The sequence below is a fragment of the Camelus dromedarius genome, chromosome 15 (assembly GCF_036321535.1).
Source record: "Camelus dromedarius isolate mCamDro1 chromosome 15, mCamDro1.pat, whole genome shotgun sequence".
NCBI lineage: Eukaryota > Metazoa > Chordata > Mammalia > Artiodactyla > Camelidae > Camelus > Camelus dromedarius.
The window spans coordinates 23,420,698-23,435,774 of NC_087450.1; the positions used below are offsets into that span (position 1 = coordinate 23,420,698).

The window sequence follows — 15,077 nt, forward strand, 5'->3', positions numbered from 1 at the left end:
TGACACTTGGGGTACCCTTTCAAAACCCTGTGCTTCCCACACTGAGTCCTTTGCCCCTCCCCCCAAGCTAGATGAAATTATAATCAAATTGAGGGTAAATGGGGGCGGTCCGACAATCCCAGATGACCCCAGCAGAAGTCAAGGAGAAGGAAAGCTTCGGGGGAGGTGGAAAGCTTTGGGGGAGGTAGAAAACTGAACGTGAAGGCAGAAGTAAGCTCCTCTGCGCTGTGTGAAATTGCCTAGCTCTGAGGGTGGCGCCGCGACTACTCCCCGGGCGCCCCGCCAGCCCCTCACTTCAGCATTGGCGCCCTTTCCTCACCCTCTGCCCCATGGAGAAGCCGCGGCGCCAGAGCAGCCATATCGTATCTCCCATCCCCAACGGCAAAGACGCCCTGGGCTCGCTCCTTCGCTTGCTTTTTCCCCCGCCTGGCTGTAACCCGTCTCCCCAAAACACTTTTTTTTCCCGGCTTCCTGGGAAATTAAAGGTTCCGCGTGCTCATCGCCCCCGACCCAGCCTTTCAGCATCCTTGGCGCCCGCTCATTCCGCCACCGAACTCGACGTTGGTGCGCCCCATATGGGGAAGAGGAGGGAACCAAACGCCTCCAAAGTTTGGAAAAGTTTCCAAAGGGCTGGGGAAGGGAGGCAGGGGATGCTAACAGGGAGAATGGGGAGGATCACCTGTTGATAGAGAGAGGTAAAGTTTGCCTTGCCCCATCTCCCCCAGGCGCCCGGCTCCCCGCCCCACCGAGCCCGGCGCTCACCTTGAGCCCGCGGATCTCGCCGAGGTGCAGCTGCAGGCGGCGGTTCACCTCGCGGATGAGGTTGCTGTGGTCCAACATCGCGCTCACCTTCTCGGCCTCCGCGCGCCGCAGGCAGCGGATCAGCTCCTCCTTGCTCCACTGCAGCAGCTCCTCGTCCGACACTTTGGACAGGTCCTCCACGGCGGCGGCCGCAGGCTGGCCCGCAGAGGTTGGGGGACAACTTTCCGCCGCCGCCGCCGCCGCCGCCGCCGCCGAGCCTCCAGCCGCCTTCGACATGGTATCCGCGCGGTGGCAGGTGCGAGTGGGTGGAAGAAGCGAAGCGACTCCCGAAGACGCGGGTGCGGCGGGGCCGCCTCCGCCCACACCCTTGTGGGCTCCGGAGAGTCAGCTGCACCGCCCGGGGGCCGCTGGGCTGGGGCGGCTGGGGTCGCGCTGGACCGCCATCCTACCTCGCCATCCCCGCGCGCGCGCCCGCGCACCCCCAGGGCCGGGCAGCCACCCGCGCGCTGCGGCCGAGGCGCACCCCAACTCCACTCAAGTCCATGGTGAGGGACACTGAGGAGCGACGCCGCCGCGGGAGACCCTCGGGAGCCGCACCTCGGTTCCCCTGCTCTCTCTGTCGCCCCCCACACTCACACACACGCAGCCACACACGCTCACTTTCCTCCCTCTTGCCCAGCTGCAGCCCTCGCTTCTCTCCCAGCCCGGCTGGAGCACGCCGGGCTTCGCGGCACCTCCCGGGCTAATGTAGCGCCGCCGCCGCTGCTACCCGTGGGATCCGCGTGCCGGCCGGCTGCGCTCTTCCTGACGCCTTCGCTGCGCACGCCGCCGCTCCCAGGCTGCTGGGAGAAGCCTAGGATTTGCAGCGCGGAGCCTAGGAGGGGTGGAGGATGGGGGTTGGGGGGTAAAGGCTAGATCAGCAGGAGGAGGAGCCTGGAGCCGGGCTGCCTGCTGCCAGCCGCACCTCCCACGCCGGCCGGACGCCGCTGCGGCTCGCCCGCCTGCGGGGCTCCCGAGGCGCGTTCCCCGCTGTCCCGCCGGAGAAGGCCGGGGGCGCGGCTCCTTCAGCGCCGCGGCGCGGGTTGGGCGGAAAGGGAGAAGTGTGAGCAGCTGTGAAGCTTCGGCTTTGAGGCTCGCGCGCGCCACCGTGTGGCGGGAGTAGCTCTCTCCGCCCCCTGCACGTCAGACTCGTCACCAGTCAGGAGAAACACCAGCTGAGCAAAGTGAGAAATGCCTGGTATTTGGAGAAATTGGGGTTTAGGAGAGATGGGTAAGAAGACCTGAAGGGTAACCGTCTGTATTTTGGAGAATGGAAGAAGAGGTTCGGTGGCAAAAACAAGGGGAAGGGCGTTGGGATAGGAACGTTTAAGAAAATCCTAGTACTCTGCAAGGGTGGGGGAAAGAAGCTTCTGGGGAATACTCCTTAGGGACCACCCGCCTCCATCCCCACCCTCAGTCCTTTGTTTTTTCTAAAATCCACTGCTTTGTGAAGTTTAAGGGGAAGTTCTGGATCTTTTATATTTTTGTTTGGAAACATTAAAGCCTTAAGGGAAAAATGAAAACCTTCATCTCTTACTTCCTGAGGCCTGGATTTCAAGGTCGCAGAGTCACCTCCCCTCTGAGCAAAGCATGGCCCCTTAGGCAAACTGAAATGCCGACCAAGGAGACCCCTTTTTTCCTCTGTCCCAAGGCAGCTCTGCATTGCTGGCTGGGATTTTTATAATGGTAATTTCTGGAAGAGGTACTGTGTGTCCCTGGGTTCTGTCTTTGGGCTACAAGAGTCCTTTGCCCCATCCCCAGTTCCACTCTCTTGTGAGGTCTCATGGAATCATCTCTGAGCAGAAAACATGTTTTTTGCCTGAAGAAGTGGATACATTTGGTCCTGGGCATGTTATTTCGGTGACTACTCTCCTTTCCAGGGTGGAGACAAGTTAGAAAACTGCAGGGATTTACCCCCACAGGGTGCAGATGCATTCATCTCCATCCAGTGGGATGAGGATTTAAATCAGTCCCTCCACCAGCTGGTCTGTGTGTGTCCTCTGATAAAGCTGCCACTTGTTAAGAGATAATCAGTTTGAGACTTCTAAGACCTGACTTCCTGGAGAGTCTGAAAGGTGGTGTCACCCTCTGACCTAAATGGCCTTGTTCCCCTCGGCTTGACTAATCTTCAGGCAGGTTTTCTTCCTGACCAAAGATCCCTGACCTCCCTTTTCTTAGAGCATTTATTTTAGAAAACTTTCCATTGTAAACTCTTTCTCTGCTCCCTTGAGTTGTAAATCATCTCCCAACTTCTCACCAGTTTTACCATCTAGGAATTCATTCTCAAGAACCTGGGATCCATCTCTTTGAAATGTGATCAAGGAAGAGAACACCGCATCCTCCTTATCTGAGGTAGAAGCCTAACTTTAATAAGTACCAATTAGCAAACATTTTCTTTATGTTGTCATTAAAGACAGGTTCCTTCTCTTTGCTCAGCCATCCTTAGCATGGATGCCTCTTGGCCACGAGATGGCTGCTGGAGCTCCAGCTGCCATCCATCTACATATAAGGCAGGAAGAAGACAGAAGCAAATGGCAAAAGGGCACATGCTCCTTTAAAAAGTTCTCCTGGTAATGTGACAATGAATATATATATGTTCATGTATAATTGAAAAATTGTGCTCTACACTGGAATTTGACACAACATTGTAAAATGATTATAAATCAATAAAAAAGTTAAATAATTAATTAATTAATTAATTAATTTTAAAAAAATTTCTCCTGGTAATACCCAATGAATCTCATTTATCTCCTAATAGCCAGGGCTTGTCATATGACTACTTCTCAGCTTCAAGGGAAGCTAGGTAATTTTTTCAAGTTAAGCACATTAATGCCACAATTAAATCAAGTTTGTTTTAATAAGAAATAAGAAAACAAATATTGGTTAGGCAACTAACGGTTTCATATGCAAACCTTAGCATGGACTCTATACAGTAAAAGGAAGTATCTAAAAACCAACCATAAATGACTCTAAGACATTAGTTCCTGATGGTTTTACCTCATTTTGAACTGTTTCATCATGACTCACTATTGCCCCACCCAGATTCTCACAAGGTCTCACCTGACCGTCCTCACTGGTCTTTCTGACTCCAACATCACCTGCCTCAAATCTACTTTTCACACAACTGCCCAAGTAAACAATCTAAAAAAGTCAAGTCCAGCTGCTTCACCCCTAAGGTAGATCGAATCATTGCTCATAATTCTTCACAACCTCCCTGTATAATTCATACCGTCTCTGCCATGTGACTTTGCGGTAGCTCCCACTGAGAGGTGGAGGTCCATCTCCCCTCTCGATAATACTGTGCTTGCTCAGATCTGCGTGCAGCAGGAATGCGCTAGACAGCAGATAAAGCTCCCCTGCCTAAATTCCTTCAGTGGCACCTCGGTATCTCTCCACAGAGCAAAGACGCATTCCTTAGCAGAGCACGGAGGATGGGCACAGTCTGGCCCTTGCCTACTTCGCCAGCCTTGCCTCATATTTCATACTTTTCATATTTTATGAACTGCCCGTAGCTGCTTGTGGGTGCTCTCCATACTTCTGTGCTCCACGGATGCTATCCTCTCATGCACAGAGTGCCTTCCCTGCCTTTTTCTCCTGGACAGCTCGCTCTGGATCCTTCCATGGGCACCATCGCCTCCAGGTCCCCAGCATCAGCCCATACGTCTCCAGTGGAGGCAGGGGTATCCTTCTCCACTCCCATAATCTCCAGTGCTTACCCCTCACTTAGCACTTAAAATAGAATTTTGAACTACAGAAAATTATAGGTAGAGGCTCAGACTAACTCAGCTGAATTCTAACAGAAAGTTTCGCTCCAGCTAGCGAAACTCTTTCCTGTTTTCTCCAAGCCCTTCAGACTCCCATCACGCCCTACAGAACTCCTTGATACAATGAGAGGTGCTATTGAGGACAGCACTGAGTATAGCCCACAATGCCTCATCATGACGCTGCACCCCACCCCTTGCTGTTTCACGGCAACTCATTAGTTTTAATCTTACAAAGACTGTGAGTTATGCAATTGGTGTGTATTTCTTTTTGCACTGGTTGCTGGGAAGTCAGATTTAAACTTGTGGCTCACATTCAGCTACTTAGACAAGACTTAAGGAATATAATTTGTTGATTAATTCTGACTTCCATCATTATTTTACTTTCAAATTTCCTTCTCCAAATTTCCAAATTTCTTTTTTGCTTTGCTCAGTATGGGTCTTTGTAAGTTACCAGATACATACATGTACATACACATGTATGTGTGAGTGTATGTACACATACACTCAGCAGTAAAGAGAAGAAAGAAGAAAGAGACGAAAAGGAGGTCTTGTCTTCAGTCATAGAACCTCCATGTTTTCTCTCTCATTGACGTCTTCTCCCGCTTTTATTCCCTAAACTCCATAAATACAAGGCCCACTTCCTGCCTAGAGTCAGCACTCAATAAAGAAAAGAGGGAAGGAGGGAGGGAATAGGCTTGCTAGAGGCTTTTGTTCAGATTTTTTTATACCTCTGGTTTGGAATGCCTCTTCCTTTTGAAAATATTAATTACTGTTTGGTATATGCTATTTTGGAATTCAAAGGAGTGCTTTGCAGTTTAGAAAACTTTTCAAAAATTTTCAGAATTGTTTACATGCAGGATAATATGGTGCTTTAATGAGTTAGTCTCAAATTGCTGCAAAATATACTCAGGTGACAGGTTATTCACTGATGATGCCAGAGTAAGTACTTGCACTGCATGAACAAGGCTGAGGTTTATCTGTGTGTTGTGTCAAGTAACACAAGCAGCTACTGAAACCTCCTATCTTACTCCACCAAGAACCAGTTTCCTGCCAAGACTTCAATACTCAATGGAAGTGCATTGATTTTAGCTTTGTTGTCTAATTCTGAGTCCAGATCCAGGGAACACAGTCATTGAGTGGAGCTGAGAAGTGGCTGGGAATTCCGGCCCTGGTGAGGAACCTCTGGTGGTGGTGGATGTCACTGATGGATGCCTCCAAAACACACCTCCCCTGGGAAGCACCGTGGAAGTGCTTTGCCTTGATCCAGCCCCACAAACAGAACATTTAGGAGTTTATTGGATTTTACTCTGCCAGCTACTATGGCAGAAACTGCCAGAAGCACCCAAGGAAGAGAGGTCCAGCCATCTGACCCTCAGTGTTGAGATCCCTGGTGTCTTCTGGCTCATGGGAAGTGCTGCTCTGCCCCTCTCCTCCCACAAACACCCACAGACTCACAGCTGCGCTCCCTGGGTGGGGGAAGGCAAGCATCTCAGGGGAAAAAGGGAAAGCAGGAGCCCATGTTTTCTGTTGTTTGTAAGAAAATGGCCATACCTGGTTGTGACAATCCCTGGACCTTTAACACTGTTTCCTCTCTTAACCCTCCTCCAGGTCTCTGCACCACAGATTCTCAGCCTTGGCTGCATATTGGAATGACCTGGGGCGATTAAAACATGCTGATGCCTGGCCTCTCCCTAGAGATTTCTGACTTAATAAGTCTGGGATGCAGCATGCACATTGGGGTTTTTAAAAATTCCCCACGTGATTCTGCTGTGAGTCTGAGAATTACTATTGTAGATAATGCAGAACACTGTCCAATAGCAACATAGTACAGACCGTAAATGCAATTTTAAATTTTCTAGCAGTTGCTTTTAAAAGTAAAAAGAAACAGGTAATACTAATTTTAATAGAGTTCATTTAACTTAATATAGCCAAAATGTTATTTCAACATGTAGTCAACATAAAAATTAATAAGATACTTTGCAGTTTTGTAGTAAGTTTTCAAAATCTAGCACAAATTTTATACTCAGCACATCTCAATTTGGACAAGCCACATTTCAAGTGTTCAGTAGCCATGTGTGTCTAGTGGCATCCAAATTGGACAGCACAGCTGGAGAACATTTGGCTGGGGGAGGCTGTGGAAGAATGAGGGTGGTACCTGCAGTGGGCTGAATAATGGTGCCTCAAAAGATAGCCTCGTGCTGTGGAACCTGTGGCTGTTACCTTAGATGGCAGTAAAGGACTTGCAGGCTCTTGAGCTAGGGCCATCACCCTAGCTTATCCCAGAGGGCCCCACATGCCATCACATGCATGCTTGTAGGAAGGAGGCAGAGGGAGATTTCACAGACAGAAGAGGAGAGGGCAGTGTAACCACAGTGGCCGGGATAGGGATGAAGAGGCCACCAGTAAATCAGTGCTGGCAGCCACTAGAAACTGGGAGAGTCAAGGAACAGATTTCTCCCTAGAGCCTCTAGAGGAAACACAGCCTTCCCAACACTATGATTTCAGCCCTGCAAGACTCATTTCAGATTCCTGGACTCCTGCGAGAAAATAAATTTCTGTTTTTTTAAGCCATTAAGTTTGTGGCCACAATAGGAAACTAATACAGCACCATTTAAAACAAAGCACTTCCTTTTTCTCTATATTGTTGTAGTTATCACTGTCTGTCTTCTTTTGTGGCTAGCTGGATACTTACTGATTTTTTTTCTTTTTGAGGCAGGGACATGTCTCTTCATCGATGAACCCTCCACCACACCTGGCAAGTCAAGTATTCATTGTAGGAGCATCAGCAAAGGTTGTTCAGATGCATCTGAAGCTCCATCTCCAGGGTGCCCACATTGTGGTGTGCCCTCAGGAAAAGCAAGAAAGGAAGGCCACCTCCAGAAGAGATCTTTATCTGGGGTTATCTGGGGAAGTGACAGATCACAAACATCTGGACATCCATTGTTAACACCTGCCTCCCTGGTCCCTTAAAGTGTCTTTGAGAGCAATAACCCCAGGAGCAGAGAAAAGGAGGAAAGTGCTAAACACTGAAAATGCCTAACAGGTCTGACCTGTGAGGCAAACTCCAGCAGAGCTGGCCCACCCCTGCCTGTCCCAGGGCAGCCCCACCTCTACACAATCCAGAAGTTGTCAGTCCCTTTGCTCAGCTGCCTGAAATAGATGTAGTTAAGAGTCTCACAAGTAAAAATGCCTCTTCACACATTTGCTCAGTAAGATTGCTTTTCTCCTAATGTAGAATTCGGCTGCCCTGAGGGAGTGCAGGTTTGATTAGGAAGTCTGATCTTAGGCAGACGGACAGTCTCCTGGCAGCATCAATATTACCAGGGATGTTGGCTCATAATGCCCCCATGTAATTAAAAATGATAAATGACAGAGCAGAAGCTGAGCTACACTCACTGCCTTTCGGAAGAGAACTTTCTAAAGGGTCATGTCACACTGTCCTGGAGGAGAACTATCATGGATGAGGCGCACAATCTTATTGAATCAACTATGGGACAGGTGTTTTTATCCCATTTTACAGATGAGGAGTCTGAGGCTCAGGCCAGACTCGACAGTTAGCATAGAGTGCTCACCAGAAGAAACAGGAGGAGGGTGAGGACTCTGCAGGTGAGCCTCAGGCCCCCAACCTTCCATGTGGCCTTCAAGGAGGGGCAGAGGGGTCTTCAGTGATGTATTCAGTGAGACCTGGGTTTTTGGAGATAGACGTAGAGCAAGCAAAGAATGAGAACCGGCTCTGAAGGTGACAGAAAGGTAAGTCAGGTAAAGATGATTCTGAAGAGACTGAGATCTGTTTCTACCATTTTCTCTTAAACATTCTTGATGGAGAATTTTAGCCAACCATCCTAGGATGACGTGTGAATAGGAAGAGCAGGAAACTTTAGATCATGGTTTAGGAATCTGTTATTAACGCTCCTAAATAGACTGTGCCATTCCTCAGAGGGGGTCCTTCCAGAGCTGAAAGTGTGGCTGACTGTGTTGCTCTAATCTACATGGAATGCCCCAGAGGGAAGGTTATAGAAAAGTGCAAGAAATCATGAAACCAATGTAGGTAGCAGCTGAAAATAAAACAAAAACAAAAACAAAACATTGGTTCTCTGGTTCATTGACTTTCATCTTCTCCCTGGGGCACAAAATCTCTCAACTGCATCATCATATCTCTGCCAGTCTTTCGCCTCCTGCTGTGGATGTGCACAACAGTATTTCTTATTCTGAAGGGCAGTATGTCGGGTACTGTAGACATGACCTCACGTCTCCTCTCTCTTGCAGCGATCTGTGTGACGCCACAGGGCCCTGAGTATGTGCTGTTCGAGGGCTTTTTTAGAAAATTGCTGAACAGAACAGTCCTGAGATGTGTGTGTGCATGTGCACAAGCATTTGTGTATGTGTGGATCGTGCCTTTACAGCAATTAGAAGAGGATTTGGACAGTAAGAGTAGAAAACTAGATTAAAATATATCAATACAGACCAAATAAACGTGGCCATTTTCTCAAAATAAAAAAAATTAAAAAAAACCCTTAAAATCTGCAACAGCCAGCATCTCCTGTTTGTTCTTTAAGGAAACTATGCTCCTAATTATCGTATTCTACTTTTTCTAAGAAATGAAGTGCTTAGAAAGAGCACACTAATTTCTGAGTGTTCTGTCCAGCCTGTGAAGAGGCTGGAAAGAGCCTAGGAGACCGGACAGCAACTCAACTAGAGAAAAAGCCTGACCCCTAACCACCACCTCACCACGGGGACATCCAAGTGGCCCTTGCAGCTCTGTTACTGCACCTTTAAAATGAGAATGATAATTAGCATCGGTCATACTTCTCTGTATTAAAGCAGTGAAAGGAACACATTTTGAAAGGTTCACACTGCCACACTAAAATGCAGCTTGAATATTTTGTACGGATATCGCTCATCCCTCTGCTGCTGTGTCTCCCACCAGCAGAGGTGTTCCCAGGGTGCATCACTAATGCAGCAGGGGAAGCACAGCCCTTAATTGTTTCTATCCCTCTGGAGTTGTAAGAATCATCCAGATTATAAACTCAGGCTGAGATCAGGGGCTTTAAACCACAGCCAAACTCTAAGCTGCGTGGCAGTGGAGAGGGACATAACTTTTCAAATTGTACCTCTTCCTACCTCTCCACACCCACTACCAGAACCTCAGTTAGTCCATATGGAAACTTTGTATGAATTAGGAAAAGGCACCCCCTCCTGGAGTTGTGTCTGAAGTACTAAAGCATTATTAGCATCTCTCTCTTGCTCTCTCCCTCTCTCCTCCCTCTTTCTCTCTCTCTCCCTCTTTCTCTCTCTCTCTCTCTCTCTCTCTCTCTCTCTCTTTCTCTCTCTCTCTCTATATATATATCTGTGTGTGTGTGTATGTGTAAAATAAGGAAGTTATAGATAGAGACAGAGAAGTCCCAAGATCTGCAGTCAGCAAACTGGAGACTGAGAAGAGCTGATGGTATAATTCCAGTCTAAGTCAAGTGCGAAGGCAGAAGACCAATGTCCTGGCTCAAAAGTAGAGAGCAAATTCTCCCTTACCCCACCTTTTTGTTCTATTCAGCCTTCAGTGGATTGGATGAGGGCCACCCACACGGGGAGAGCAATCTGCGTTACTCAGGCTACCTATTCAAATGCTAATCTCATCCAGAGGCACCCTCACAGACACAGGTAGAATCATGTGTGGCCAAATATCTGGGCACACTGTGGCCCAGTCAGGTTGACACATAAAATTCACCATCACCAGTAAGGTGCAAGGTGGACCACAGGCTACACCCCAGCCCCCATCTGCCCATCAGCGGGGCACACGGTGTAGAACACAATCTACACACGCACATGAAGTGACCCTGCACACCATGTTAAGTACTACCTTTAGAAATGGCCCCCTCTTCTCCAAATCCAGAGACCTTGTAGCCCTGCCTTTGTGGCTATCTCAATCCCACCGTGCTTTCTAGGCTGATCATGGTTTGGACTCCATATAATACCCAGCAAAAGGTATTTCATCTTAGGAGTTGTTCCAGTGAAGCCTCCTTATAATTTTCACCTGGAGCCACCCAGACAAGCATCTGAGTTCTGTAACTTACGTAGGTCAAGGCTACAATGTTGAATCCTTCCTTTCAGTAACAGAAGCACAACCTTCCCCTCCACTGGCAGCTCTGTGCGACATATTCAATTTCCCCCCAAGCAAGGAATCAGAGAATAGAGAAAATCATAAAAGAAAACAACAGGAAGAGGACAAAAAACCAAAATGAGTTCACAGATTAAGGGATCACATAAATGAACAGGGAGATAAACAGAAATAACAACTGGCAAAGCATTCAGTGAGTACTGAGTCCCAGAAATGTCACTTGTGCAGAACTGCAGCGCACGGAATGAAACAGTGTTTACCCGCCACAGACAGGGTGCTGTCAAGTTCAGCATGTGTGCAACAGTTAGGAGAGGAGAGTGGGACGCCTGAAGAATGGTAGTGTTGGGCTGGCATGGGAAAACATCCAAAGCCTACCTTCGTCATGTCTCTAAAAAGTGGGAGGGTGGTGTGTAACATTTCACCATATAAGGTTCACACAGGCAATATCTGTTTCATGAAGCAAAGGGTTGAAATGAATGGCAGTTCCAAGTGAGTGGGGAAAAAAAAGGTTTAGATGTTGTTGGCAAAGAAATATAAACAATGCAACCAGGGAAAACGGGAATATAGTTCTTGCAGTGGTAACAGGCTTAGAAACCAAACCTGACTCTGGTGTGGAAATGTACTTTTTTTATGCTGGAAGAATAAGCATACACTGGTTTGCCTGAAGGTATAGTATACTCTCAGTATTCATCCCTAAGGTCTGCAAACCTGGAAAGGAATCTCAGACCCAAGAAGGCAGAAGCTTTGCAAAAGGGGACCTCAGGTGATTTTTCACATGCACAGTATGAAATTCTGGCCTTTTGCCTGCCAAATGGATGGCTCTCATGTGGAGATGTATTTGCTGCTAGATCAACAGCTAGTCTTGTAAAAACTCAACCATAATCATAGTGACTGGGAAATGTAGTTCCAGGCCAGCCTGCCCACCAGAAATCAAGGACTGGGCTCCCAAATGCCCTTCGTAACTGAGTCTCCATTTAGACAACCTGGACCTCAACCTCCTAGGGAAGAAATACCATTACCCTTGACGTTCTCCCCCGTCCATCTCCCTGCCAGCTCAGCCTGGGGTACTCTCCCTCCATGGACACATGCACATCCAGTGGGTATCTCAGTCTAACCATCCAGACCTGAACTCCTGATAGTCTCCCAAACTTGCTCTCCCTGCAGCCTTCCCCATCTCAGCAAATGATAACTCTATTCTCCCAGTTATGCAGACCAAAACCAGGGAGTCATCCTTGACTTTCTCTCTCGTGCCCTCATCTAATCATCTGTAATTCTCTTGCCTCTGCTTTCAAACAATATCCAGAATTTGACTGCTTCACACTACTTCTGCTGTTATCAGCCTAGTCCAAGCCACCACCATGCCTTGCCTGGATTATGCTGTAGCCTCCTAATTGCACACCCTGCCTCTCCCTTTGTTACCCTTGGTCTGTCTGTTCTCAGCATAGGTTAATGTAAGTCAGATCATGTCACTGCAATATGCAAAGCTCTCCAATGCCCCTCCATGAAACCCAAAGTCCTTAAAATGACCTAGAAAGCCTTGCACATCTGTTCTCCCCTTACATAACTAACCATGATCTCCTTTATTCGAGAAGTAACACATAAATGTTCATTTGATCATGCCAGAATGATAAATTGAGCACAAATACTTTCCTCCTTTTTTGGACCTCAGCTGTACACCATAGAATTTTTTGTAGCAATTAGAAGCAAAAATCCAAACATACTTACAGCAAGTATAGAGTCTAATTTGTTTTAATGTACTGTTTAGTAGTGGAAAATGTAAGATATGCAAGATTTAGGAATATAATGTATGTAAATTAAAAATGCATATATGCAAAACCACAAAACACTATATATTCTTGAGGGAAACATGTATATCCTATACATATATATATATGCTAAGCACACTGGAATGACTGCTTACGGAAGAGAGGGGAAAGAAAGCGGGGATCAGGATGAAAGGAGGAGAAATAATAAAGCAAGAGAGCTTCCTGGCATCTATATGGTGATAATGTGCCATCAACTGGGAAATATTACTAATTTGCCAAATATACAATTTTACATTCTAAATTCTTTTTCTTTTTTGAAGAGGCACTCAGAAACATTTATTGAATGGGTTAATGAAAAGGCATTGATCTAAAATTAGTATTTAGAGCAATAGGACAGACTGATGATGCTTCCTTTTGTGCTTCTATATTCTGATCTAAACTCAGATTTGTCTGTCAAATTGGCAAGCATTAAAAAATTGTAACAAATTTTGTTAGCCAAGTTATGGAGAAAGGGGCACTTTCAAATTACTGATAGGAGTGTAAAATGGTACATTTTTCTTAAAATCAGTATTTATTGAGATCCATAAAAATAGTTATAGCCTTTAACCCAACTTCTACTTTTATGAATTTATCATAAAAATAATTTACATCATATTTATATAAGATGATTTTGAGCCACTATTTCTTGAAATAGCAGAAAATTGCAAATAATGTAAGTCAATTATATTGGTTAGATAAATTATGATATATCTATATGATAGAATTAAATTTAATTAATATGTAATATATAAGAAAATGTTTATGATATATTACTAAGCAGATGTAGCATTCTAAAATATGCCATGTAATACCAACTTTGAAAACAGGAAGATTATATATTAAAATGTTGATGTAGATCTCTGCCTTAATATATTAATCCAATGAATATTTTGTGGTGGAATTGTGTACGATTTCTATATTCTTTGTCCCTATCTATAGCACATACATATTTTACAGAAAAATATTAGAACAACAAACATCAGTGAATACATCAATTATAATTCCACCTATCATACTATTATATCTCAAAGGCATGAAAAGATGGTTATTTCCATGCTAAATTCTTAAAATGACATGCTTCCATCTTTGCAGAATTCTCAGATCTTTGTCACGTGTACATTTCAATCATTACTCAGTCATACTTTGCTGGGTCACCTTGAGCCACTGCATCATTCCATGTTAATAATTAAATAGAAAGTCATTTTGAGATAAGAATAAAGATAAACAACATATTCCCTGTAATTTTCTAGACTTTAATCAAGAATCCATTAAACATTTTGTGGAGGTTTGTGACTAAAATCAAGGGTATCCATTTCATCATCAACGTGGGTGTTCTACAGTTCAGTCATGTCAGGACAAAAGAGAAATGACAAAGCATTATGACTCACTTGAAGCTAAGAGCACTATTAAAACCCAGGTTGCCTTTTACTTTAATAATAAAGAATAAATGTTATTTAATTTTTTTACTCTGAAACATAAAATCCTGGAGGGGTGGAGAGATAAGCAAGGCTGGGTGGCATCAGAATTCAAACACTGATAAATTTTCTATTCTTCTATGAGTAATAGCTAGTTTTAGTATCTCATCACTTTAATAAATAAATCTTCTTGGGGGAAAACTAAAAAACCTCACACATAAAAACTAGCCTGAATCCAAATTTAACTTTCACTGAGAGCAAATGTTACCTTAAATCACATATTTTAATTTCACTCTAATGGGTATAGTCATAAAAACAAATGTGATATTTTCAGTCTATTAAACACACACCAATAGAAAAATGAGGCTTGTTGGTAGTCAGAGGAAGGGTAGCATATTCCAAGGCAAAAAGTTTGCGGTTAACATCATCTGAAGGGTAGTATTTTTTAATGATTATTTACTATTCTAAGATGTTGCTAAGATTTAGAAAAGTAATGAGTTTTTGTTAAGTGCACATTTACAAACCAGTCTACCACCTGTTACTTTTAACTACTGGCTTCTTTGATGTAATTTTTTAAATTGCATTATGCAGATGACTTGAGTTATGAACAACCCATAAGATCAGATATATTTAAAACTTATAAATGCAGTTAATGTGAAAAACATTAAGAAATTGATTTTGATGTCTTTCTTTTTAAAAAATGACAACGCTATCTAGACCTGTAACTCTTATGATATCTCCTTCTTCACATAGGAGGCATGAGCCTGTCCTTTATATCACATATTGTTAAGGACTGAATGTATTTTCCCAAAGTCCATACACTGAAGCCCCAAACCCCACGCCTCGCCCAGTGTGGCTGTATTTGGAGAAGGGGCCTCTAAGGAAGTAATTAAGGTTAAATGAGGTTATAAAGCCGGGGCCCTGATCCCACAGGGCCTTATCATTCTCTTTCCTAGAGAACACATAAAAGAGGTCACGTGTGTACAAAAGGCAGCCATCCATAAGTCAGAAAAAGAGCCCTCACAGGAACTAAACTGGCCAGAACCTTGATCTTGCACTTCTAGCCTCCAGAACTGGGAGTAAATAAATTTCTGTTGTTTAAGCCACCCTGTCTATGCTATTTTGTTGTGGCAGCCCAAGTAGACTAACAGATACTTATTTCTTGTAGTTTATATATTTG

At 45.1% G+C, this 15,077-nt stretch overlaps 1 protein-coding gene across 7 annotated transcripts in view; it reads right to left on the reverse strand.

Moving 5' to 3' along the window:
* The window catches only part of CCDC85A (coiled-coil domain containing 85A), a 174,081-nt gene extending 172,268 nt beyond the window's left edge, over positions 1 to 1,813 (reverse strand). For 3 of the 7 annotated variants that reach the window (XM_031467069.2, XM_031467067.2, XM_031467071.2), the window contains exon 1: positions 763 to 1,811. In XM_031467069.2, coding sequence (XP_031322929.2) covers positions 763 to 1,038 — 276 coding nt within the window. In that variant the 5' untranslated portion in view covers positions 1,039 to 1,811. Of the gene's footprint in view, positions 1 to 762 lie in introns of all 7 variants that reach the window. The other 4 variants (XM_031467064.2, XM_031467066.2, XM_031467068.2 and 1 more) reach the window with 4 other exon arrangements.
* Positions 1,814 to 15,077: the final 13,264 nt, after the last annotated feature.